Genomic DNA, 25,053 nt, shown 5'->3' with positions numbered 1-25,053 from the left:
ACGTTTCCTTTCTCTCAGAGGATCCCACAGCACGAGGTGACACCGGGGAGGATGATGCCAACGGAGAATCCAGATTTCCATGCTTCCAGAGAAAAGCAGCTGAGCAGAGAGGCTGTGGCAGTGGCAGTGGAGCATCCCCATGGGGAGGCTGAGGGGAAGCAGCCCCAAAAGCAGAGCAGGGCGTGCCTGGAGCTGAACCCCCCTGGATCCATCCAGCAGGAAGGGTTGGAGTCTCTGTGGCTGGGCAGGAGGTGGGACAAGGCATCTCTTGCACAAATAGCCCTTGGAAAGGAATCTCCCCCTGTCAAACAGAGTCAGGAGCAAACCTGGGGCAAAGAGCCTGAAGCACCCTCGGGGCAGGCAGGAGGGTTTTGACCAGCAGCCACCATCAGCATCAACCTCAGCTGTCCCAAAGGAGAAAAAAAAGTCCCAGTGCAGCAGCCCAGTGGTGACCTCCAGCAGCCGAATGTAACTCATGGCAGTTGGGAACAGGAAAGATTTTAAAATATATATAATATATACTTTTATTATTCACCCGTTAAATCCATTATATGCCAATCATGATCTAGTTTCAGCAGTTACATTCCCTTGATCATGTCTTTAGGAGGATGCAGTTAAATCAAACAAGGAGGTGGCTGGCAGCAGCAGGGGGGCTCTGGTGCCCCTCTCTCCTGGCGTGGCTCCGGCTTTGGCAGAAAGGATGAGGGCAGCACCTCCTCAGGCCCGGCTCCTCCACGCTCTCCTGGCAAGGGCTCCCTTACTGCAGCACCAATCCAACCTGGAAATGGGGATCAGGACAGAAATTGGGCTCGTCAGGACAGAAATTGGGCTCAGGTGGTGCCCTCTGCTCCATACCCAGCTCGGTGCTGCCAGTGTTGGTTTCTGTCACACCCATCTTTTATGGAAAATCCATATGGAAATTCCACAGTGCTGGATTAAAAAATGCTGCTCTGGATGTGGCACTTGAGACAGCCCTAAGTTCCTCCAGCTGGTTTATCTGCAGCTCCAGCAATTCCTTCCCCTTTAGCATCTCAAATCATCAAACTACAGCCCCATCTACAGCACTGTCACACACATCTTTTATGAAAAATCCTTTCCTTAGGATTTTTCCTCCTGAGAAGCTGGGAGGCCCCAGGAACAAAATGTGAACAATGGTTATCTGCTGCTGTGGAATGCAACAGGTGCATCTGGGATTGGTCTCGTGTGGTTGTTTGTAATTAATGGTCAATCACAGCCCAGCTGGCTCAGACTCTCTCCAAGCCACAAGCCTTTGTTATCATTCTTTCCTTTTCTATTCTTAGCCAGCCTTCTGATGAAATCCTTTCTTCTATTCTTTTAGTATAGTTTTAATAGAATATATATAATAAAATAATAAATCAAACCTTCTGAAACATGGAGCCAGATCCTCATCTCTTCCCTCATCCTCAGACCCCTGTGAACACCATCACAGGTTTCCCCACTGGTTTTGGGGTGTTTGAGAGCAGCAGAGCCCTGGGTTTGTGGCTGAGTGGGCACACAGGCCCTGCCCAGCTCTGATCTGGGGAGGTGACCAATGTTTGGGGTGTCACAAGCCCCACCAGGTTATGAGACAGCCTTGATTCATGAGCCAGGGGTGTTTCTCAGCTCATGGTGAGTAGAGGTGGGGCTGTTCAGCTGGGAGAAGGCTGCAGGGAGGCCTCAGAGCCTCTGCCAGTGCCAAAAGGGCCACCAGGAGGGACTTTGGACAAGTATCTGGAGTGACAGGACAAGAGGAATGGCTTCCCACTGCCAGAGGGCAGGGATGGATGGGATACTGGGATGAATTCCTCCCTGTGAGGTGGGGCCCTGGCACAGGGTGCCCAGAGCAGCCCCTGGATCCCTGGCAGTGCCCAAGGCCAGGTTGGACACCTCCAGGGAACCTCCTGGGGCTTCCTCAGAGCAAGCAGGTGAGGCTGGTTTAGGGCACAGGGCTTGTGCCCAAGGACAGACCTGGCTTCACACCAGGGAACCAAAACCCTGTGACTGCCATCAAGGCATTAATTAGCTGTTAAGGCATTAATTAGCTGTGATGTAGCTGGGCAGATTCTGGTCTGCAAGGTGCTGAATCACATCCCTGGTGTGCAGGGACAGCAGCAAGCAGGGGCTGCCTCAGAATGGCCCAGGACAGGCAGGTGGGGACCCAGCACAGCTCTGGGAGAACAGGCTGCTGGCCTTGGGGACAAATGACATCTTGGGATCCTGTGGCTCAGCTCCTTTGTCACAGGGGCTGCTCCAGCCCTCCTGCTCTCTCCAGAGGGGTGGCTGTCACACACATCTTTTATGAAAAATCCTTTCCTTAGGATTTTTCCTCCTGAGAAGCTGGGAGGCCCCAGGAACAAAATGTAAACATTGATTATCTGCTGCTGTGGAATGCAACAGGTGCATCTGGGATTGGTCTCATGTGGTTGTTTCTAATTAATGGCCAATCACAGTCAGCTGGCTCAGACTCTGTCCAAGCCACAAACCTTTGTTATCACTCTTTCTTTTTCTATTCTTAGCCAGCCTTCTGATGAAATCCTTTCTTCTATTCTTTTAGTATAGTTTTAATAGAATATATGTCATAAAATAATAAATCAAACCTTCTGAAACATGGAGTCAGATCTTTGTCTCTTCCCTCATCCAAGAACCCCTGTGAACACTGTCACAGGTGGCTGCTCCTCCCAGTCCACGAGGACACAGTGACACCCATGAGGGATCACAGGTGGCTGTCACAACCCCCAATGTCACATCTGTCACCCTGCAGCCCTCTGTGCTTGGCCTCCTTCCTTAGTGGTGTGAAGGACTGAACCTGCACTAGTCCAGGAATAAAATTAACTTTGGAAGATGAGTGTGGAGGGGCTTTTTCCAGGGACACAGCCTGCATGCACAGGAGGTGACAGAGGGATCCACCCTCCCTGTGTGTGACACTGCAGGGACACCAGCTGGGCTGGAATGCTGAGGTGACAGCCAACCCCTGTCCCCAGGGCTGAGGGGACAAGCCCCCTCCTCACAGCACTGACCTTCTCTGGTGCCATGCTGGGACATTTCCAATTGTACAGGTAATACTGCAGGTTCCCATCCCCGATCCCAAACTTCAGCTTCTCCAGGAAGGTTTTGTTCTCCATGAGATCCAGTGCATTGAAGACATCAAATCCTTTCTGCACAGAGAGACATGAAGCCATCAGCTCCTGCTTTAGTGCTGGGCAGTTCCTCTCACCTGTGTGAGCAGCCTGGCCCCCTTTCCTGACTGGCTTTGAATCCCAGAAAAAGGGAAGAGCTTTTGGTGTTCTCATCCTCAATCCAACTCTTTGCTGTAGGACATGAGCAACCACCACAAGCTGGAAGGTTCAAGGTACCCCAGTATCCATCTCCTGGGTGGCAGATCCTTTTGGATTTTGATTTTTATAGTGCTGGGATCAAGCCCTTCCCACAACCCAGGGTGGCCAGCCTGCAGTGAGTTCCTGTGAGCTGCCCAATGTCCCACAGTGCCAGCCCAGCCCTGCATCCCTCACCTGAGGGAAAAATGGATTTGTAAGGATTTTCAAAACTTGACAGAAGGCTTTGAGGGTAATTTGAGATGATTTGCTTTAAGGCATTTACAGCATAGTAAAAAGCTGACAGGCCAAGAAACACTTATAGTGTATTGTAATTAGGAAATAATTGGCTTCTGATTGTGATGGTGTGAATTGTAACACCTTGGTGTTCTCACCCTCAATCCAACTACTACAGACTGCTGTGGGACATGAGTAACACAAGCTGGAAGGTTCAAGGTACCCCAGTATCCATCTCCTGGGTGGCAGATCCTTTTGGATTTTGATTTTTATAGTGCTGGGATCAAGCCTTTCCCACAAACCCAGGGTGGCCAGCCTGCAGTGAGTTCCTGTGAGCTGCCCAATGTCCCACAGTGCCAGCCCAGCCCTGCATCCCTCACCTGAGGGAAAAATGGATTTGTAAGAATTTTCAAAGCTTGACAGAAGGCTTTGAGGGTAATTTGAGATGATTTGCTTTAAGGCATTTACAGCATGGTAAAAAGCTGACAGACCAAGAAACACTTATAGTGTATTGTAATTAGGAAATAATTGGCTTCTGATTGTGATGGTGTGAATTTTAACACCTTGGTGTTCTCACCCTCAATCCAACTACTACAGACTGCTGTGGGACATGAGTAGCCACCACAAGCTGGAAGGTTCAAGGTACTCCAGTATCCCTCTCCTGGGTGGCAGATCCTTTTGGATTTGCATTTTTATAGTGCTGGGATCAAGCCCTTCCCACAAACCCACGGTGGCCAGCCTGCAGTGAGTTCCTGTGAGCTGCCCAATGTCCCACAGTGCCTGCCCAGCCATGCATCCCTCACCTGTGGGAAAAATGGATTTGTAAGGATTCTCAAAGCCTGACAGAAGGCTTTGAGGGCAATTTTAGATGATTTGCTTTAAGGCATTTACAGCATGGTGTGACAAAAGCTGCTAGGCCAAAATACACTTATAACATAATTAGGAAATATTTGGCTTCTAATCGTGATGGCGTGAATTCTAACATCTGTATTGTCTCACCCTTCACATGAGGCTGAAAATGGAGTGAAAGCTTTTTAGAACACCCCTCAGCTGCCCCAGGTGTGGCTCAGGGAAGGGCTCAGGGCAGCACTCACCGACTTGGCGAGGATGAGCGCGTCGCTCATGAGGTCGATGAGAGGCGTCTTGGTGTGGACGTTGTAGAAGGAGTAAGCAGCTTTCAGGCTCTTGTGAGTTGGGTGGTTCATGATGGTGGAGGGCAGGGTGTAAAAGCTCAGGAAGTCTGTCACCTCTCCTGGGGCACTCTGGAAGGCAGAAGTGACATCATGACTGTCACTGGGATATTTTCTGAAAAATCCTCTTTGCCCAGGACTCTTCTCCTGGGAAGCTGAGAAGCCTCAGAGAAAAAGGAAAACAATAATTATCTGATTGCTTCTCTTATGTTTTGCTGCCTTGGAATGTGGTTTGGAGATTGTTTATCCAACAGGTGCTTGTTTGATTGGTTTCGTGCGAATTGTTTTGACTTAACGACCAATCACTATCAGCTGTGTCAGGACTCTGGGGGGGAGTCACAGGTTTTTCATTATTATCTTATTAAACCTTCTGTAAATATCCTTTTCTCTATTCTTTAGTAAGTTTTAGTACAGCAAAATATGGCACAATATAATATAGCATAATATAATATAATATAATATAATATAATATAATATAATATAATATAATATAATATAATATAATATAATATAATATAATATAATATAATATAATATAATATAATATAATACTATATACTATTGCATAATATTATATGAAAAAATATAATTTATATATTATATATATTATATAGGATAGTATGATATAGTACAGTATGAGATTATATAGTATGAGATTATATAAGATACAATATAATGTAATATAATACCATGTAATATAATGTATTGCAATATAATGAAATGCAATGTAATGTAATATAAGATAACATAATATGATATGATATGACATGACGTGATATGATATATGATATAATTTATATGTGATATATTATATTATATATTATAGTATGAGATTATATGATAAGATACGATGTAATGTAATGTGATGTAAAATATAATATAATATAATATAATATAATATAATATAATATAATATAATATAATATAATATAATATAATATAATATAATATAATATAATATAATATAATATAATATAATATAATATAGTATTATATTATAATAATTTAGCCTTCTAAGAACATGGAGTCACATTCATCATTTCCTCCCTGCCACAGAGGACCCTGGAAACACCACCCATGACACGTCAGGCTGGGATAAAACCTGGCCAGGGCCTTAGAAGCTCTCCCAGTTGGAGTGGTGGCTGCAAGGACACCCAGGCCCAGCATGGAGGCACCATCTCCAGCAAACTCCCACCCTGGAGAGCCATGGAGCTGCTCCCTGATGGCTCCCACAGCTCCAGCAGAGGCCAAATCCCAGAACACCCCTCCCATGGTGCTGCTGCCCTCACCTCCACCACGAAGGTGTCGATGATGTTCTCCTGAGGTACAAACCAGTGCTCCACCTCCTCTCTGCTCATCACAGGGGTCAGGTGGAACTGCTTCAGGTACTCAGTCAAGAGCTTGTGCACAGCAGGGATGTCCTTGTGCTCCATGGGCCGCAGGCCAGGAGTCTTGGGAGTCTGCAGCAAGTGGGACAAGTTGTTTTGTTGCTTGCACAGTGGTTTTCATCACCCGAGGGCTCTCCAACGAGCAGCACAGAGACACTCTGTGCTGAGATCAGCCCATTTCCAGCCCCCCAGCCCTGTGTGCCCAGCAAAGGAGGGATGTGATCTGCTGTGACACTGATGGCAAAGATCACAGAGAGCACAGCACGCCCCAGAGCCCCAAGTGCCAGGTCAGGTCCCACTGGAAGTGCTCCTACCCACTAACAACACAAACTGTGCTTCCCTCAGGGGCCTGTTCCCACTCACAGCAAGCACAGGTTGGGAGATGTGTCCCAGGCTCCACAAGATGTAATTCCCAGTTGGCCTCAATTACTAATTTAGGGTTGGGATGGCTCAGCAAGCCCAGATCTGCTCTGGGGCTGAGTTTCTGTGCAAAAACCAGTAGCTCCAGCCCAGCAACTGCTGCCTGTGGGCTGTGGGAGGCAGGAGCTGGGAGCTGCCCAGCATGAAAGCAGCACTTTCCACCCCAAAGGGGGGACAGAAAGGAGCCAGCAAGGTCAGGGAAGGTGGTGGCAATTTGAATGCAGTTTGCTTCTTTTTCTTCTATCTCCAGCTGGGGAACTTCCCCAGCAGGACAACTGCAGTGCCAGAACTGATCAGTGTGACTGAGGAATGAGGGACTAACTGGATCCAAGGTCACACTGAGGCTGTGTTTGGACAGATGAAGGCTGTCACATCTGCCTGCTTGTTTCACCAGAATGACAGGCTGTGACTCACCAGCAAACAAAACCTCCCAGGCTCCTCTAACTGCAAGAACTTGCCCTTAAAATGCAGGTACCCAAGCAAAAATACATCAAAATTAAATAAAGCACAACAGCTTGACAGAGCCATTTACTACATGGAGCAAACCCCGAGTCTCCAGGCAGAGGACCTGACCTCGACCTCCTTTGTGTGTTCTGCCCAGGGAGGAGCAAGCCCTGAGCCCTGTCTGGCTGTCACCCACCTCGGGCAGGCGGTACAGCTTCGTGGTTCTTTGCATAGTCATGTTCCTGCTCAGGTGGGAGAACTTGACCTCGATGAGTTTCCGAGGGTTCAGGGAGCGGTGCCAGTACCTGCAGAAATAAACGGGCAGTGGGAAACTCGTGCTGGGGCAGTGGGGTGGCTGCAGGGGCAAGGGAGAACATCAGGGAAGGAGCTCCTCACTGACAGCAACATGGTTATTGTAGGTGAGATGGGGGTAGGATGGTGGGGATGGATGGAGATGAGAGATCTCTGCAGCCAGGTTTGGAATTTGGGGTTTATTGCAAAGGGCCTGGGTGCAGGGCCCTGCTGGGAGCTGCCAAACACAGCTCAGAGCAGGCTGAGAGAAGAGAGGGGGAGAGAGGGTGAGAGGGTGAGAGAGTAAAGGGGTAAGAGAGCAAGGCTCCCATTACAATCTTCTGTGTTGAATATTCTGATTCTCACTAACCAATCCAGTACATGATAGAGACCCTGTAGCATTTACATACAGCCTATAAGAATCATTACATTACCACACTGTGTTACATTTTAAACCCTAAAAACTCCTCTTTGGGCCCCTTCTGCCAAGCTGTAGGGTCTGCTCTGACCCTCGGGCCTGTCTGCAAGCAGAGGGTGTTGTTCCATCAAAAGGGGATCACCTTCAGCTGGCCACACCATTGTTTTCCAGTTGTTCAGCAACTGAGGGATCCCAAAGCTTGCTTTCATTTCAATCTCACTTACAGTTTCCATATTCTCAAAATCTTTTGCCAGACAATCATATTGATAAAGCTTTCTTGTTTCATCTTCCCCAACAGTTCTGAAGTGATTCTGCTGCCAAAGCCTCCTCTCCTGTGTTACATGAGCAGCTTTAGCAAAGCCACTGCATTTAATCCTGAGAGGAGAAACCTGGGCTGGGATCACACTCCCCTGTGCTGGGGAATCCCACACTGGCCACAGAGGGAAGATCTGCAGACAGAAATCTTGGGAGAGCCACAGACACTCACCTGCAAGTCCCCACAGGCTTTGGCAGCACCACTCCTGCAGTGTAAACAGCCTGGAAGATTCCCTCTAGATGCACCCTCCTGGTGATCTCACGGATCAGAACCGGAGCCACCCGTTTGGAGCGCAGCTTTTTGTGCACACACAGGAAGTTTATCTCCACCATCTTCTTCTCTCTTGGGGAAGAAACAATGCAGAGCATGAGGATTGACTGTCCTGACCTGGGAGGGTCAGGCCAACACCCTGGGCAACCTCCAAACCCCTTCAAGGGAATGAGGAATCAACACCTCAAGGAAGGGGCAGGGGTTTTGGAGAAACCTTCCTTAAGGTGTCACCCAGGGATTCTCAGGGAAAATGGTCTGAATCTGGGTCAGGAGAGGGTCAGGTTGCATATTAGGGAAAAGTTCTTGCCCCAGAGGGTGGCTGGGCACTGCTCAGGGAATGGTCACAGCCCCAAGGCTGCCAGAGCTGCAGGAGAGTTTGGACAATGCTCTCACGGACAGCGTGGATTGCTGGGTTGCCCTGTGCAGGGCTAGGAGCTGGATGATCCTTAAGAGATTCCTTCCAGCTCATGATATTCTTTGATTTTACATCTCCATCTAACCCTGGATAATTTCTGTAAGCTCTAAGTTAACCCACCTCCTTGAGGAAAACAGCCTTCACAATGGTTAACTACCAATGTCCCTGCCCAGAACCTCCCTGCCAACCCTTAAATATCCCTTAAACATCCCCCACCCTCCCCTCCAAGCAGTAAAACACCTCCAAAGCTGAAGAGTGCAGGTGTTTGCTGGGGAAGACAATGGAGCCAGACCCCTGAGCAGTCCTGGAGGCCCAGCAAGGGGCAGGATGAGCAATGCAGCAGCACTCACGTGTCATAGATGTGGATGGTGGCTGGAATGGCGCTGATAAATCCCACCAGCTTCTTGCTGGACACCACTCGGACCCCACAGTGCCACTGGGGCAGCCAGCCTGGAGGACGCAGTGCCCTGGGGAGGGGACACACCTCAGGACCACCCTGGTGTACCTGCTCCTGCCTCCCACCCTGCCCTGGGACACCCCGAGTCCTGCTGGCCAGCAAGAGGATGACAGAGTGACAGGGATGTGACAAGGACTGTAGGGATCATCCAGGACAATTCCTGCACCCCACAGCCAGTCCTCACTAGGGACACAGGAGGAAATCTGTTCCTGGATTTAGGAACACCCTGAGGATACAGCAGATCTGCTGCAACAGGACTCCAAGGGTAACTTGGCAGCTGTCTTCATCCCACAGCTCCAGGGCACTGAGGAGCTACTGGGATTTTCACAAACACTTGAGGGATCAAACCAAAGAGGAGAAAAATCCACTTTTAAGCTCCCACATCCCCAAGGAGCCAGAGGCAGGCAGGGCTGGGTGACAGCCCCTCTCACCGTGTCCCTGGGACAGTGACAGATGGGGAAGGGACATTTCAGCAAGAAGGGAGATGGCAGAAGCAAAGGCAGCTGCAGCTCTGTCAGGGGGATCAGGCCTGTCAGCACCCCACACCCCTGCTCTGCAGTGCTGCTGCCACTCACCACAGCAGGAACTCGGGCGAGTAATCGAAGCGGAACATGTTGTCATCATCCTCCACGTAGTTCTCGTTGAGCAGAGTGTACAGCTCCTTCAGCTGCAGCACAGAACACTCAGGTTAAGGAGTTTACTCGCCCCCAGACAGGATTCTGAACATTTAATGTGTGGCCACAGCACTGGGGCACCATGTGCAGCCATGCCCCTGCTGCAGTGGAGCAGTGTCACACAGAGCAGGGCAGCAGCAGGACACTGAATTTTGGTCCATGCAGTTATTAGGGTAGATGGCTTTAGGGCTTTGGTTGTGTTTAGGGTGAGGAAAAACAGTTGCAGTTATTATAATGTGTAGGTAGAAGTTGAGGAGGGTGAGTTTAGGGTTGTAGATGATAATGATTGCTACTCAGCATGGGTGGGAGATGGAAGGAAAGGCCAGGATTTTTCAGATTTGTGTTTGGTTGAGTCCTATTCATCCTCCCAGGGCTGCTGAGAGAATAGCCAGGATAGTTAGGAGTGCAGGGTTTAATGAGGGTTAGGTTATGTAGAGTATTGTGACTGGAGGGAGTTTTGTGACAGTGGATAGGAGGAGGCTGGTGGTGAGGTAAATAAACCCTGTGTCACCTCCCAGGGAGGTGGGACATGCTCTAAAAGGGGTTTTCACAGAACTCCAGGCTTCAGGCATCCTTACATCCAGGAGTTATTCACCCCCAGACAGGACCCTGAGCACTGAATGTGTGGCCACAGCACTGGGGCACCATGTGCAGCCATGCCCCTGCTGCAGTGGAGCAGTGTCACACAGAGCAGGGCAGCAGCAGGACACTGAATTTTGGTCCATGCAGTTATTAGGGTAGATGGCTTTAGGGCTTTGGTTGTGTTTAGGGTGAAGAAAAACAGTTGCAGTTATTATAATGTATAGGTAGAAGTTGAGGAGGGTGAGTTTAGGGTTGTAGATGATAATGATTGCTATTCAGCCTGGGTGGGAGATGGAAGGAAAGGCCAGGATTTTCAGATTTGTGTTTGGTTGAGTCCTATTCATCCTCCCAGGGCTGCTGAGAGGATAGCCAGGATAGTTAGGAGTGCAGGGTTTAATGAGGGTTAGGTTATGTAGAGTATTGTGACTGGAGGGAGTTTTGTGACAGTGGATAGGAGGTGGCTGGTGGTGAGGTAAATAAACCCTGTGTCACCTCCCAGGGAGGTGGGACATGCTCTAAAGGGGTTCTCACAGAACTCCAGGCTTCGGGCATCCTTACATCCCCTTGGAAAACCAGGCCAAGCTGCCCAGTGTGGGATGGAACTGCAGTGGGGGGAGTCAGACCCATGCAAGCCCAAGCTGTGACAGAACCAGAGTCATCTGCTGTGCTGCAGGACACGTTTCCATCCCCAAAACCATCTCCAACAGCCCAAGCATTGAGCTGCCATCCAAAACACTCCAAAATGAATGTGCTGAGCTGCCTGGGACTGTGGGAAAAGATCAGGCACCACATGTGGAGCTGTGCTGAGCTGCCTGACCCACCCAAGCCATGGAGTCACCTGCTGTGCTGAAGGACACATTTCCATCCCCAAAACCATCTCCAACAGTCCAAACATTGAGCTGCCACCCAAAACTCTCCAAAATGAATGTGCTGAGCTGTCTGGGATTGTGGCATTGTGGGGAATGATCCATGTGTGGAGCTGTGCTGAGCTGCCTGACCATCCAAGCCCAAGGTGTGACAGAGCCAGAGTCACCTGCTGTGCTGAAGGACACATTTCCATCCCCAAAACCATCTCCTACAGCCCAAGCATTGGGCTGCCACCCAAAACACTCCAAAATTAATGTGCTGAGCTGCCTGGGATTGTGGGGAAGAATCAGGAGCTGTGCTGAGCTGCCTGACCCACCCAAGCCATGGAGTCACCTGCTGTGCTGAAGGACACGTTTCCATCCCCAAAACCATCTCCAACAGCCCAAGCATTGAGCTGCCACCCAAAACACTCCAAAATGAATGTGCTGAGCTGCCTGTACTCACCACACCTCTATCCCCCAGGTCCAGGGCATCCCAGGTGAAGCCCTGGGGCAGGGTGTAGGGCTCCTGGCGGATGTTGTCCTTGTCTGGCTCCACTGGGCCGTGGGTGTTCACCACTTCTCCTGTAAGACAGAGCAGGGAGACATGAAGAAGTTTGAAACAGGGGTCTCCCTCGAGTTTCTGTGGTTGAGATGACCCCTGAGGTATCAGAAAGTTTCTTTTTCCCGGCCCTGTGACCGAAGAAGAAGTCGAAATTCATCAGTTCTGCTTTTCAAGGTTTATTTTATCTATTTCATTCTTTCTCTGAGCTGCTGAGGTCAGGTTGTGACACAGTGACTGCCCTTGGGGTGATGTTAACTTTTTATATTAAAAACTACTGTACTTTATTTACAATAATTTTCCAATACCTATCACCTATGTCAGACAGTCTGTCTCTACTCTAAACCAATCCAAAAGTGCCACCAGCACAGCAGGAGATGGAGGACAAGAAGGAGAAGGACAGGACGTGCCCAGATTCCTCCATCTTGCTTCTAAAACCCCAAAATTCTACTTTTTCACCCTGTGATAAATTCACTATCATTCTACTCAAACTCTTGTGGCTTGTCACTCCTCACACAAGGTTGGTAATTGTTTCCATGGGTTGAAATCAAAGGCACAGGTGTCTGTGACTCCATGCCAAGGTCTCTGAGCCCCCTGGCAGGGTCTAAAATCACCCAGGGCAGTCAGATCAATGTCCTGGGTCCCAACAGGTCTCCTCCAGCCAGGTCTCAGAAGCTCTTGGAGATCTCTTTCACAGCCAGGATAGCTCAGCTACCTCAGAAAGCATCAAATCAGCAGGATGGCTTCTGTGGCAGTGTTGGAAACAAAAAGGTTTTATAATACAAGGCAAAATAGCAAAGCTCTTTACAGAGAAAAACTCAGCCAGGTGCAAGAGGTTCTTGTTGCTGGTAAAACACCTCACAAAAGCAATTTAGTTCCTTTGTTCTCTTCTTTTTCTAGTGAATTGCTCAGGCAGGACTTTTTGGCTCCTGTCCAATTGGCTATCCTTAGGTTTGAGGTGAAGTCCCCCAGGTCCTATGAGGTGTCTTTTTCCCTAATTGAGGAAAGAAACTTCTGAGCTTTTTTCCTTTTTAAGGGGACAAAAACCACTTTTGTCACTCTGTCAACAAGGGCCACACTCCTACAGAAGTTCTCTGCTGTGTGAGGCCTCCACAACACCTCAGTCTCACATCTCCCACCCCTGCAGTGGCACACAGGGATTGTCACCTCACCCACCCAGTCTGGGATGTGACAATGGGCAGGGAATCAAAACTTCCAGGGCCAGGCTGGAGCCCCCTGGGTGACCAAACACAGCCACAGCTGCATCCTCCAGCTCCTCACATGGAGCCTGATCCTTCCCCATCCCCACAATCCCAGCACTTCCCTGGGAGCCCCTTCAGGGGACAGGGATCTCCCCAGCCCTCTGTATCCAAGTTTTGTGTGTGGTGCTGCCAAGATTGGTGCTCCCAGGAAAGTTTTTGAGACCCAAAAAGGCCTCAGAAAAGTGGTGTGGACAACATGGAATGGGAATTAAACACTGCACCTGCAGCAAAAGGGATACAAACTCATTGTCACAGCCATCTTTTATGAAAAATCCTTTCCTTACGATTTTTCCTCCTGAGAAGCTGAAAAGCCTCAGGAACACAATATGAACAATGGTTATCTGCTGCTGTAGAATGCAACAGGTGCATCTGGGATTGGTCTCATGTGGTTGTTGCTAATTAATGGCCAATCACAGTCAGCCAGCTCTGACAGAGAGTCTGAGCCACAAGCCTTTGTTATCATTCCTTATTATTCTATTCTTAGCTAGGCTTCTGAGGAAATCCTTCCTTCTATTCTTTTAGTATAGTTTTAATATAAAATATAACATAAAATAATAAATCAGCCTTCTGAAACATGGAGTCAGATCCTCATCTCTTCCCTCACCCTCAGACCCCTGTGAACACTGTCACAACTCATGAAGGGAAGTCCTGAAGAGCAGCAAGTCTGAAGCCATGACAAGTTTTGGATAAATCTATAAACTGTGGACTTGGACTCAGTCTCTAAATCCCCTGAGCTCTGGGGGATGCAGATGAGGAGAGAAAAGGAAAATCCTGAAGGGAAATCCTGAAGAGCAGCAAGTCTGAAGCTCTGAGATTGGTGCTCCCAGGAAAGTTTTTGAGACCCAAAAAAGCCTCAAAAAAGTGGTGTGGACAACATGGAATGGGAATCAAACACTGCAGCAAAAGGGACACAAACCCATGAAGGGAAATCCTGAAGAGCAGCAAGTCTGAAGCCATGAGAAGTTTTAGATAAATCTAGAAAATTGTGGGTTTGGACTCCCTCTCTAATTCCCCAGAGCTCTGGGGGATGCAGATGAGGAGAGAAAAGGAAAATCCTGAAGGGAAATCCTGAAGAGCAGCAAGTCTGAAGCTCTGAGATTGGTGCTCCCAGGAAAGTTTTTGAGACCAAAAACACCTCATAGTGGTGTGGACAACATGGAATGGGAATGAAACACTGCAGTAAAAGGGACACAAACCCATGAAGGGAAAGCTGGAGCTGGAGGATGCAGCTGTGGCTGTGTTTGGTCATCCAGGGGGATCCAGCCTGGCCCTGGCAGTTCTGATTCCCTGCCCATTGTCACATCCCAGACTGGGTGGGTGAGGTGACAATCCCTGTGTGCCACTGCAGGGGTGGGAGATGTGAGACTGAGGTGTTGTGGAGGCCTCACACAGCAGAGAACTTCTGTAGGAGTGTGGCCCTTGTTGACAGAGTGACAAAACTGTCTTTTGTCCCCTTAAAAAGGAAAAAAGCTCAGAAGTTTCCTTCCTCAATTAGGGAAAAAGACACCTCATAGGACCTGGGGGACTTCACCTCAAACCTAAGGACACCCAATTGGACAGGAGCCAAAAAGTCCTGCCTGAGCAATTCACTAGAAAAAGAAGAGAACAAAGGAACTAAATTGCTTTTGTGAGGTGTTTTACCAGCAACAAGAACCTCTTGCACCTGGCTCAGTTTTTCTCTGTAAAGAGTTTTGTTATTTTGTCTTTTATTAAAACTTTTTTGTTTCCAACACTGCCACAGAAGCCATCCTGCTGATTTGATGCTTTCTGAGGTGCTGAGCTATCCTGGCTGTGAAATAGATCTCCAAGAGCTTCTGAGACCTGGCTGGAGGAGACCTGTTGGGACCCAGGACATTGCTCTGGCTGCCCTGGGTGATTTTAGACCCTGCCAGGGGGCTCAGAGACCTTGGCATGGAGCCACAGACACCTGTGCCTTTGACTTTAACCCATGGAAACAATTACCAACCTTGTGTGAGGAGTGACAAGCCACAAGAGTTTGAGTAGAATGATAGTGAATTTATCACAGGGTGAAAAAGTAGAATTTTGGGGTTTCAGAATGGGGATTCAAGAAGCAAGATGGAGGAATCTGGGCATGTCTTGTACTTTTTCTCCTTCTTGACCTCCATCTCCTGCTGTGCTGGTGGCACTTTTGGATTGGTTTAGGATAGAGACAGACTGTCTGACATAGGTGACAGATACTGGAAAATTATTGTAAATAAAGTACATGTGGTTTTTAATATAAAAAGTTAACACCACCCCAAGGGTGGTCAGTGTGCCACAATCCAACCTGCTGGAAAGATCTCAGAGAAAGAATGGAATCGATAATAGAAATTGAAAAGCAGAACTGATGAATCCTAACTTCTTTTTTGGTCACAGGGCTGGGACAAAGAAACTTGTGTGAAATAGATCTCTAAGAGTTTCTGAGACCTGGCTGGAGGAGACCTGTTGGGACCCAGGACATTGCTCTGGGTGATTTGAGACCCAGACCAGGACTGGGATTAAGGGATACACAAATGCAGGAAGCATCAGGTGAGGTGTCTGAAGGGATTCCTTGTCACTCTGTACCCCCTGAAATGCTTGCACAGCTCTTCAGACCCTCCCCACTCACCCAGCATTTGGTGGGGAAGTGATTTTGGTGCCTTTGAAGCCCAGGCCAGGCAGGGACTCACCTGGTGGCCACAGATCAGCATCTCCAGGATTCTCTGAGGGCTTCCTGGGGACCACAGGGCCTCCCCCAGGGCCCACAGGACATTGAGGGGCTGCACATACCTAACTTGGGCACTGGCTGTGTGTCCCAGAACTGGTAGCTCCTCTTGCTGGCTTCCTCCATGGTTTTGGCAGGTCCCTGACCTACAGAGAAGAGCTCGATGGCTTTTTGAATCTCCTGGATCCTCTCAGCAGGTAAAGAGTTCACCTGAGGGCACAGAAAGACAAAATGTGTAAGGTGAGCCAGCAGGGCTCCTCATCAGGGGAATTTGGAGCTGATTCTGTCATGGAGAGCAGGCAGGAACCTCCTTTCCCACCCTCAATCCTTGATTTTTTTACCAGTCACCTGCCCCTCACCTAGATCTGGTTCCAGGCACTCCCAGGACAAAGGGGATGGAAAAAATTTCTGAAAAATGCTTGAAGTGGGTGCTGTGAGCCCCAGGAGCAAAGCTCCCCACCTGCCATCCTGCACAGACAGATGGATCAGCCCACACCCAGCACTTGAGACGCTTTCAGTGGCTTTTCTCTCACTGTTCAGCCTCCTCCCTCTAAGCTGGATCTGTATCCACAAACTGCAGCCTGGACACCAGGGACTGGGACAAGGCAGAGAAGCTGAGTCAAGATAAAAGACACTTTCATCCTCCTCTTCCTCAGGGTGGATGGCTCTGCTCTGAATTCCCAACCCCAGCTCCTCTCTGATCCCTGAGGAATTCAATTTGAAAAACACAAAGCCCAAATTTAAAGCTCTGCAGTGTCAGATGGACAAAATATTCAAAATATTTGGACAGAAAACAGCCTGTGCTGATGTGTGTCCTCTGCCACAGGAGCAGAGGGGACAAGAGGGACAAACCCTGTGTGTCCCATTCCTGAGTCCCTGACTGCTGGACAGGATCAGGCAAAGCCCAGAGGGATAAAAAAGACCCTGCTCTCCCCAGCTGCTGTTCCTGGGATCATCAAGCAAAAAATCAACACCAGCAGATGTCCCCTCTGTGCTGCTGAGGGCAGGACTCACCTGGCAGGGTGAGTCTGGGAAGAATAACTTGGAGGTGCTAATCTGACCCTGGAACTGACTGAGATATCCAGCCAAAGACTTCATTACCCCTGGAGGGCTCTGCAAACACTTTCTGCACCAACAGGAATTCCCACACGTGGAGAAATCCCTTTAATCTGAAGTTTTTTTGAGTAACCAAGTGCCAAAAACCAGGGCTGGGAACTCTTTCCTTGGCCTAAGTAACACTGGAGAGGTTTGGGATGTGGCTGGGATTGTGTAGGGGCCTGGATTTTGGGAAAGGGGTGCTCACCTTCACTGGCTGCTCCTGAGCCTGTTCTTGGGATCATCAAGCAAAAAAAATCAACACCAGCAGATGTCCCCTCTGTGCTGCTGAGGGCAGGACTCACCTGGCACTGCCTGTGACAGCAGATGCTGAATGGGAAGAATAACTTGGAGGTGTTAATCTGACCCTGGAACTGGCTGAGATTATCCCTGGAGGGCTCTGCAAACACCTTCTGCACCAACAGGAATCCCCATAACATGGAAAAATCATTCAAAATCTGAAGTTTTTTTGAGCAACCAAGTGCCAAAAACCAGAGCTGGGAATTCTTTCCTTGGCCTAAGTAACATGGAGGGGTTTGGGATGGGGCTGGGATTTTGGGAAGGGGTGCTCACCTTCACTGGCTGCTCCTGAGCCTGTTCTTGGGATCATCAAGCAAAAAAATCAACACCAGCAGATGTCCCCCCTGTGCTGCTGAGGGCAGGACTCACCTGGCAGGGTGAGTCTGGGAAGAATAACTTGGAGGTGCCAGTCTGACCCTGGAACTGGCTGAGATATCCAGCCAAAGACTTCATTACCCCTGGAGGGCTCTGCAAACACTTTCTGCACCAACAGGAATCCCCACACATGGAAAAATCCCTTTTATCTGAAGTTTTTTGAGCAACCAAGTGCCAAAAACCAGAGCTGGGAATTCTTTCCTTGGCCTAAGTAACATGGAGGGGTTTGGGACGGGGCTGGGATTTTGGGAAAGGGGTGCTCACCTTCACTGGCTGGTCCTGAGCCTGGTCAGCCTGGTCACCTCCTCCCTTCTCTTTCTTCCTTTTGGGTTTCTTTTTCTTCTTTTTGGCTCCACTGTCATTTGCTGGACTCAGGCCCCTGGGGAATAAAACAAACATCATTGGAGCTTTGGGTTTTTTCTTTTGGGACAACATTTTTTGGTTTCTGAGGCACTCTAAAGAAAATGCAAGCTCCTGCTGAGTCCAAGTGTCCAGGAAGAGGAATATTCTGTGCACAGAAATCCCTGGGAGCCCCCAAAAAGGGACAGCACCAACACAGGTGTGCTGGGCAGTGGGGACTGTGCCCTGTGCTGCAGGTGACCCCATCCCTGCTCTGCCACCTGTGCCCAAACCCACCCTGGGGAGTGCTGGGGTGCTCAGCTTTGGCTTTTTCCTCTTTTCCAAGCCCAAGGATGAATGTGGAAGCAGAAATAACTGATCCAGCCCCAGAGATGAGGTCCCAGAGCAGATTCAGGCACCACAGAGAGGTGGTGACACTGTGCCAAGTGTCACCTCACCTGCAGAGGTGAAGCTGTTTATTGGGAAATCACCATATTGTCATGCTGGAGCTGGAAAATTGAGAGTGAGGAGCAAATTTCTGGGAGAAAAGGTGGGAAATGCCCACAGCAGGGCACAGCTGCTCCTTCCACAGCTGCAGGGCAGCCCTGGCCATCCAGATCATCATCACCATCATCATCATCATCTCCAAACAGCTTCTGGTGTGAAACCCCTCACTGATCCTGGGATTTTGTTCCAGTTTTTCCCCTCACTGAGCCTGGCTTTTATTCCAGATTTGTCCCCTCACTGATCCTGGATTTTGTTCCAGTTCTTCCCCTCAGTGATCCTGGATTTTGTTCCAGTTTTGTCCCCTCACTGAGCCTGGGTTTTGTTCCAGTTTTTCCCCTCACTGAGCCTGGATTTTGTTCCAGTTCTTCCCCTCACTGGTCTTGGATTTTGTTCCAGTTCTTCCCCTCACTGAGCCTGGGATTTTGTTCCAGTTTTTCCCCTCACTGAGCCTGGCTTTTATTCCAGATTTGTCCCCTCACTGATCCTGGATTTTGTTCCAGTTTTGTCACCTCACTGAGCCTGGATTTTGTTCCATTTTTTTCCCCTCACTAAGCCTGGCCTTTGTTTGCCATCCTGATGCCAAAATGCAGGACAGGTTCCTGCTCCCAGCATGGCAGAGGGCAACTCATGATGATGATGATGAGATGATGATGACGATGATGATGATCTTGTGATCCTGCATGGAATGACCTGAACAGGATATTCAACATTATATGAGAGATTTTATATTATATATATATATATATATATATATATATAATATATATATATATATTATATATTATATATATTATATGGGGAGCTGGGAGCCTTTGAGACACAGCACAGGTGTTCCCCTCCTTGCACCCCAAAACAGGGAAACCCCACAGATCTGACCTGCCCAGAGGTACAGCCTGGAATCCCCCCAAAAAAACCCCAAATTAATGTCTTTACAAACACAAAATAGTGGTGAAAATGGTGGAGAAGGGAAAAAAAAAGAAGAAATGTGTTGGAAAATACGTTGGAGCAGCATCCAAATATTTATTTCAGGGAGGAAAACAGAGCTTGGAAGGTGGAAGGTGTCCCTGCCTGGATGATCTTCAAGGTCCCTTCCAAGTCAAGCACTCTGTGCAATCCCTGGGCTGAGCAGCCAGGTTAAGAAACTGGGGAAAAGTGGATGGAGAAATGGTTTTGGAGGATGGAAAATGGGATGTGGAATGGAAATCCATCACGATGGGGAGCAGAGAAGGGTTTGCAGGACACTGGGGAGGGTTTTCCTCTGGATAAAACCTGAGCAGCAGCAGCAGAGACTCTGCAGAAAGGATCCCCATCCATCAGCAGAGCCTGTGTGGGACACCTGGGGATGGATGGGACACCTGGAGATGGATGGAAGGGACACCTGGAGATGGAAGGGACACCTGGAGATGGATGGAAGGGACACCTGGAGACAAAAGGGACACCAGGAGGTGGAAGGGACACCTGCAGATGGAAGGGACACCTGGAGATGGAAGGGACACCTGCAGATTGGACACCAGGAGATGGAAAGGACATTAGGAAATGGAAGGGACACCTGGAAAGGGAAGGGACACCTGGAGATTGGACACCAGCAGATTGAGGGGACACCTGCAGATGGAACAGACACCAAGAGATGGAGCATTCCTGGTGTGGAACGAGCAGAGGTTCAGGGCAAGCTGCTCCACAAAAGAGGGTGAAGATAAACCCCTTTTTTCTCCAGAAGAACATGAAGGAGAGGAGCAGGAGCAAAGCTCCAAGGTGCAGCATCCCTGGGGGGAATGTCACCTTCCCTCCCTCTGCCAGGAAAGGGCTTTGCCCCCACCTGGGAGATGCAGCTTGGGCATGGCAGAGCAGCAATGACACCACGACTGGTTCCAGTGACAAATGTGTGCTGGCTTTTTGAACTCTCTGAGGAGGAGCACAGGCAAATCCTGGCCACTCTGAAGGGCTGGCATGAGCAAAGCCACCTTGGAGCTGCCACAAACACATCCAAACCATTTCCCAGCAATTCTGACAGCACCAGGAGAATTCCTGAGCACACCCCAAGGGCTGACACTGAAGCTGTCCCTTCCAAAGGGGAAGGACACAAGTTCCCAGCTCAGCTGCACCTTGGGATGCTGGGACAGACAAAATGCTCTCCTCATCCTCTGTCAGCACTGCTTTGCTTCAGAAATCAGAGCTGCCAACTCCCAGCTTGGTGCTAATGAGCTCAGCCCAAGCAGGCAGGTGAAAGCTCAGAGAAAATTCCTCCCTGATTTATGAGCTGGAAGAAATCAGGGAGCCAGAAGGTGCCATGAGGTTTGGCATTGCAGGTGGCATGGCCAGGAGATGAAAACCAACCTGGCAGAGGAAGCACCAGCTGGAAAATGCTGGAAAACCCAAAGTTCCCACTCAGTACATCCAGAGAAGCAACAATTACAGGTATTTTTTTATTTTAAATCTATTTAGGAAAGCAAATATCTTCTTTCCCCAAGGTAGCTACACCTCCCAGACACTCCCCAAATTAATGACAATGTGTGGGACAAACCACCACCACCCAAAATCTGCAGCTGGCCTGACAAAGCTGAGAGGGCTGGAGGAGTTTCATCCCCAGGAGGGGTGAGGTGCATCCTAAATCCCACATCCCAAATCCCACATCCCAAATCCTAAATTCCACATCCTAAATCCCACATCCCACATCCCAAATCCTAAATTCCACATCCCAAATCCCACATCCCACATCCTAAATTCCACGTCCTAAATTCCACATCCTAAATTCCACACCCTAAATCCCACATCCCACAGCCTCCCCAGATGCATTTCAGGCCTTTTTCCCTCCCAAATCCCTTTGCAGCAGGACAAAGGCAAAGCTGCAAACATCTCCCAGCTCCCTGTGGGATCACCATGGGCTCTTTTTCTGGTTAAGGGAAACTTTTCCCTTCTCCTGGGAAAGGCATCCCCACCACCATTGTCACTACTCCAATCCTTCCTTTCCTGTTTCCAGGTGTCTGCAAAGGCTCCAGCCCCAAACACTGCCCAGAAACAACAACTGTGATCTGAGTGATCTTGAAAAGTGATTTTTGGGAGCATTTGAAGACAGCAACCAGGCTTGGTCAGGGTGAGACCTGCTTAGATTGGCTCAACCTCTTCAGAGGCTGGAAAACAGCAGGCTCACCCAGTACCAAACTGGAAAACACCAGGCTCACCCAGTACCAAACTGGAAAACACCAGGCTCACCCAGTAACAATAAACTGGTGCTCAGCACCCACTCATCCACCCCTGGCTGCTCCCAAAGCTCAGGGAGGGAACAAATCCAGTTTTGGGCAGCTCCCTGAGCCTGGTGGGAGGCTGGAAGTGTCAGATGAGATCCCTGCTCTGTATTTAGGGGATGGAAAATCCTTCCTGCTGGGAAAGGCATCCCCACCACCATGGCCATTGCTCCAATCCCTCCTTTCCTGTTTCCAGGTGTCTGCAAAGGCTCCACTGCCCAGAACTCAACCTCTGGGACCTGAGTGATCTTGAAAATGGATTTTTGGAAGCTTTTAAAGACAGCAACCAGGCTTGGTCAGGGTGAGACTGCTCAGCCCCTCTAGAGGCTGGAAAACAGCAGGCTCACCCAGTACCAAACTGGGAAACACCAGGCTCACCCAGTAACAATAAACTGGTGCTCAGCACCCACTCATCCACCCCTGGCTGCTCCCAAAGCTCAGGGAGGGAGCACAAGGGGAGCAAATCCAGTTTTGGGCAGCTCCCTGAGCCTGGTGGGAGGCTGGAAGTGTCAGATGAGATCCCTGCTCTGTATTTAGGGGATGGAAAATCCTTCATGCTGGGAAAGGCATCCCCACCACCATTGTCACTACTCAAATCCTTCCTTTCCTGTTTCCAGGTGTCTGCAAAGGCTCCAGCCCCAAACACTGCCCAGAAACAACAACTGTGACCTGAGTGATCTTGAAAAGTGATTTTTGGGAGCATTTGAAGACAGCAACCAGGCTTGGTCAGGGTGAGACCTGCTTAGATTGGCTCAACCACTTCAGAGGCTGAAAACAGCAGGCTCACCCAGTACCAAACTGGGAAACACCAGGCTCACCCAGTACCAAACTGGAAAACAGCAGGCTCACCCAGTAACAATAAACTGGTGCTCAGCACCCACTCATCCACCCCTGGCTGCTCCCAAAGCTCAGGGAGGGAACAAATCCAGTTTTGGGCAGCTCCCTGAGCCTGGTGGGAGGCTGGAAGTGTCAGATGAGATCCCTGCTCTGTATTTAGGGGATGGAAAATCCTCCTGCCATGCCAGGGGCTAATCAGGCAGGGTGCTTAGGCTGTAATCTCTGTAATCTCGTTAGGGAGGATCTCCAGATGGCAGAGCTCAGATTGCCACCAGGGCCTGTCCCAGGAACCTTTTTTTGTGGCTAAAACCCCTCTGTGCCCTCACACAGGGGCACTCCCAAACTCTCCCAGCCTGGAGCAGCTTCCCCAGGTGGCTCTGAGCTGTTTCAGGGGATTGGGACACTCCTGATCTTGCTGTCACCAGTTCCAGACCCAGGGAATAAATCCTCCACAGCAGAAGCTCCCTCCACACAAAAGGAAATGTGAAAATAACCAAGTGGGATTTTTTTTTTTTTTTTTTGAAAACCAGCTTGGATAGGCACAGCAGAGAGCAGGGCAGCCACTTCCCTGTTTGAAACTCAATTCCTCTTTCCTGTCCTTAAAAGGAAAGGAAGTGTTGCTTTCACTGAGGAATACTTTTATGTTTTAAACCTCGGGGCCAAAATCCAGTGAGTCCCAGGCATAGGAAGGGCTCTGAGTGTGGCTCAGCAGCTCAAAGCCCTTCCCTTGCCCTGGTTTTGGGGACAGTGGCACTGGGGTGACAGGAAACACTCCCACACCCTGCTCTAATGGGATGGATGCTATGGAATCAACAGAATTAATGCACCCTGTAAGAATTCCATCCTCCTTCCCACCACTTGGTCCCTCCCTGATGGTTTTTGGGGGTTTCCCAGAGAAAAACCTCCCTGTTTCGTGCTCCTTATGTGCCCACCAGCCACAATTTTGGTGGTTTTTATCCAAATTATTTCCTAGTGGATATTCCCAGCTCCTCTTGGTGCCCAGGATGCCAAGGAGGGCTCCAGAAAACACCTTTTCCTGGCAAAGGGCATGAGGAACTGCTGCAGCAGTGATTGAGCACCCTGTCTCCTGTGCTCAGCTCTGGCTTGCACAAACCCAATCATGTCAGAGGCAAAGAAAATAAAAATCTCCCCCAAGCACGGCTAAAGAGATTAAAGTGAGACACGGTGCCACACCCGGGAGGCAAATGAAATATAAATGGGCAGCTGTGCTGTCAGAATAAAAAACCTCTGTGATATTTCTTGGGTGACCTTTTGTTCACTTTTGGGTCCTGGGCGGGCAGGATTGGAGGGGGAATGGCTCTCCAAGCCCACGGTGGGGAAGCAGCATCAAGAGAGAAAGGGAAGCCCAGGAAAAACAAAGTGAAAACTGCAGGGAACCTCTGGAAAGCCACACGTTGGTGTTGGATTCCCAGCAGGAACGAGGACAGAGCCTCTCCCCCAAACCCCAGGCATGGTGAGGCAGCTCTGCACTGTATTAATTAAGGCAGTGAGTAATGAGGGTGCTACGTTAAGCATTTCTGCTGAGATAAGGACCTGCCTGGCCGCCTGCGTTGTTGTTATTCCACCGCTCCATTCCCCTGCAGGCTCCGACCACGAGACAATGTAGGCAGCGCTTTGCAAAACCCTGCGCTGTGTTTAGGATAACGACGGCATGAGTGTGCAGAAAGCCGCGATATTATCCCGGGGATGCCACACGCTCCGCACGGCAGCGTGTCACCGTGCCACCACCCTGGGTGGCACCGCGGGGATGGAGATGCCACGAGTGGGCTGAGGCTCCTGTGGGAGGGCAGAGGGAATGCGGGGAGACACACCCTAATGCACAGCCCGGAAGAGCTGCTAAATGCGCTCGTTTCTGCCCCAAAAAGGCGCTCCGGACCCATCCCGGCCGCCCTGCAGCACCGCGGCCGTCACCCATCCACGCCGCGGCCGCGCCCGACTCTGCTGAGCTTCGGACACGCGCCCGCAGCGGGCGTGAATGGGCGCCAGCGGCACCGCCCCCCCGCCAGACTGACCGGCGCCTCGACCAATCGCTGCCCAGGACGCTGCCCAGCGACCAATCAGCGCACGCAAGGGGCGGGGCGCCTCTCACTTCCCGGCCGTTCCTCGCCTCAATGGGCCCGGCCGGGGCCGTGGCACGCGGTCCCGGCCGCCGCTCACCCCCGGTTGGAGCCATGCTCCGCCTCGTTCTCGCAATCGCTGCAATGCTCGTGGTCGTTCTCCTCCGCCGCCGGCCGCGAAGGCCTCGCCGGTGGCCGCCTCACTGCTGTCTCACTGTCGTCCGCCATCTTGAACGGGGCCTCCGCGCGTGCCGCGCCCCCGCAACAAAGCGCGCCGCGATTGGCCGGCGGGCCGTGAGGCATGCCGGGAGTGGTAGTCCGCGTGGGTTTGCGGGGGCCGGGCTGCGCCGGGACCGGAACTACAATTCCCGTGAGGCCTCTGGTGGTGTCTAGGGGCGGGCCGCCGGTGGCGGGAGAGCTCCCTCACACCGGGCAGCCGCGTGGATGTCCCGGCGGACGGAGAGCCGCGACCCGTTCCCCGCTGACGCCGCGTC

At 50.2% G+C, this 25,053-nt stretch overlaps 1 protein-coding gene across 1 annotated transcript; it reads right to left on the bottom strand.

The window, feature by feature from the left end:
• Positions 1-510: 510 nt before the first annotated feature.
• Positions 511-24,965, bottom strand: NMT1 (N-myristoyltransferase 1). The gene is made up of 12 exons (XM_058041654.1): positions 24,660-24,965; positions 17,821-17,935; positions 15,852-15,996; positions 11,725-11,843; positions 9,733-9,824; positions 9,051-9,167; positions 8,187-8,357; positions 7,187-7,295; positions 6,028-6,198; positions 4,643-4,810; positions 3,018-3,155; positions 511-778 (listed from the first exon to the last, which is right to left on the bottom strand). Exons 1-12 carry the CDS (start codon positions 24,860-24,862, stop codon positions 758-760), a joined length of 1,569 nt encoding a protein of 522 aa, XP_057897637.1. The 5' UTR covers positions 24,863-24,965; the 3' UTR covers positions 511-757.
• Between the last annotated feature and the right edge of the window lie 88 nt (positions 24,966-25,053).

Source organism: Melospiza georgiana, chromosome 28 (genome assembly GCF_028018845.1).
Source record: "Melospiza georgiana isolate bMelGeo1 chromosome 28, bMelGeo1.pri, whole genome shotgun sequence".
Classification (NCBI taxonomy): domain Eukaryota; kingdom Metazoa; phylum Chordata; class Aves; order Passeriformes; family Passerellidae; genus Melospiza; species Melospiza georgiana.
Note: the sequence above shows the minus strand (reverse complement) of the source record. Positions and strands in the feature narration are given on the sequence as shown.

Coding starts and splice junctions, on each gene's coding strand:
- NMT1 (XM_058041654.1), bottom strand. CDS start 24,862: ATGCCTCACGGCCCGCCGGCCAATCGCGGCGCGCTTTGTTGCGGGGGC. Junction 11,844..15,851: donor ACAGCCAGTGCCCAAGTTAG/GTATGTGCAGCC, acceptor TCTGTCTTACAG/GAGAAGTGGTGAACACCCAC. Junction 779..3,017: donor CCAGCATGGCACCAGAGAAG/GTCAGTGCTGTG, acceptor CCCCATTTCCAG/GTTGGATTGGTGCTGCAGTA.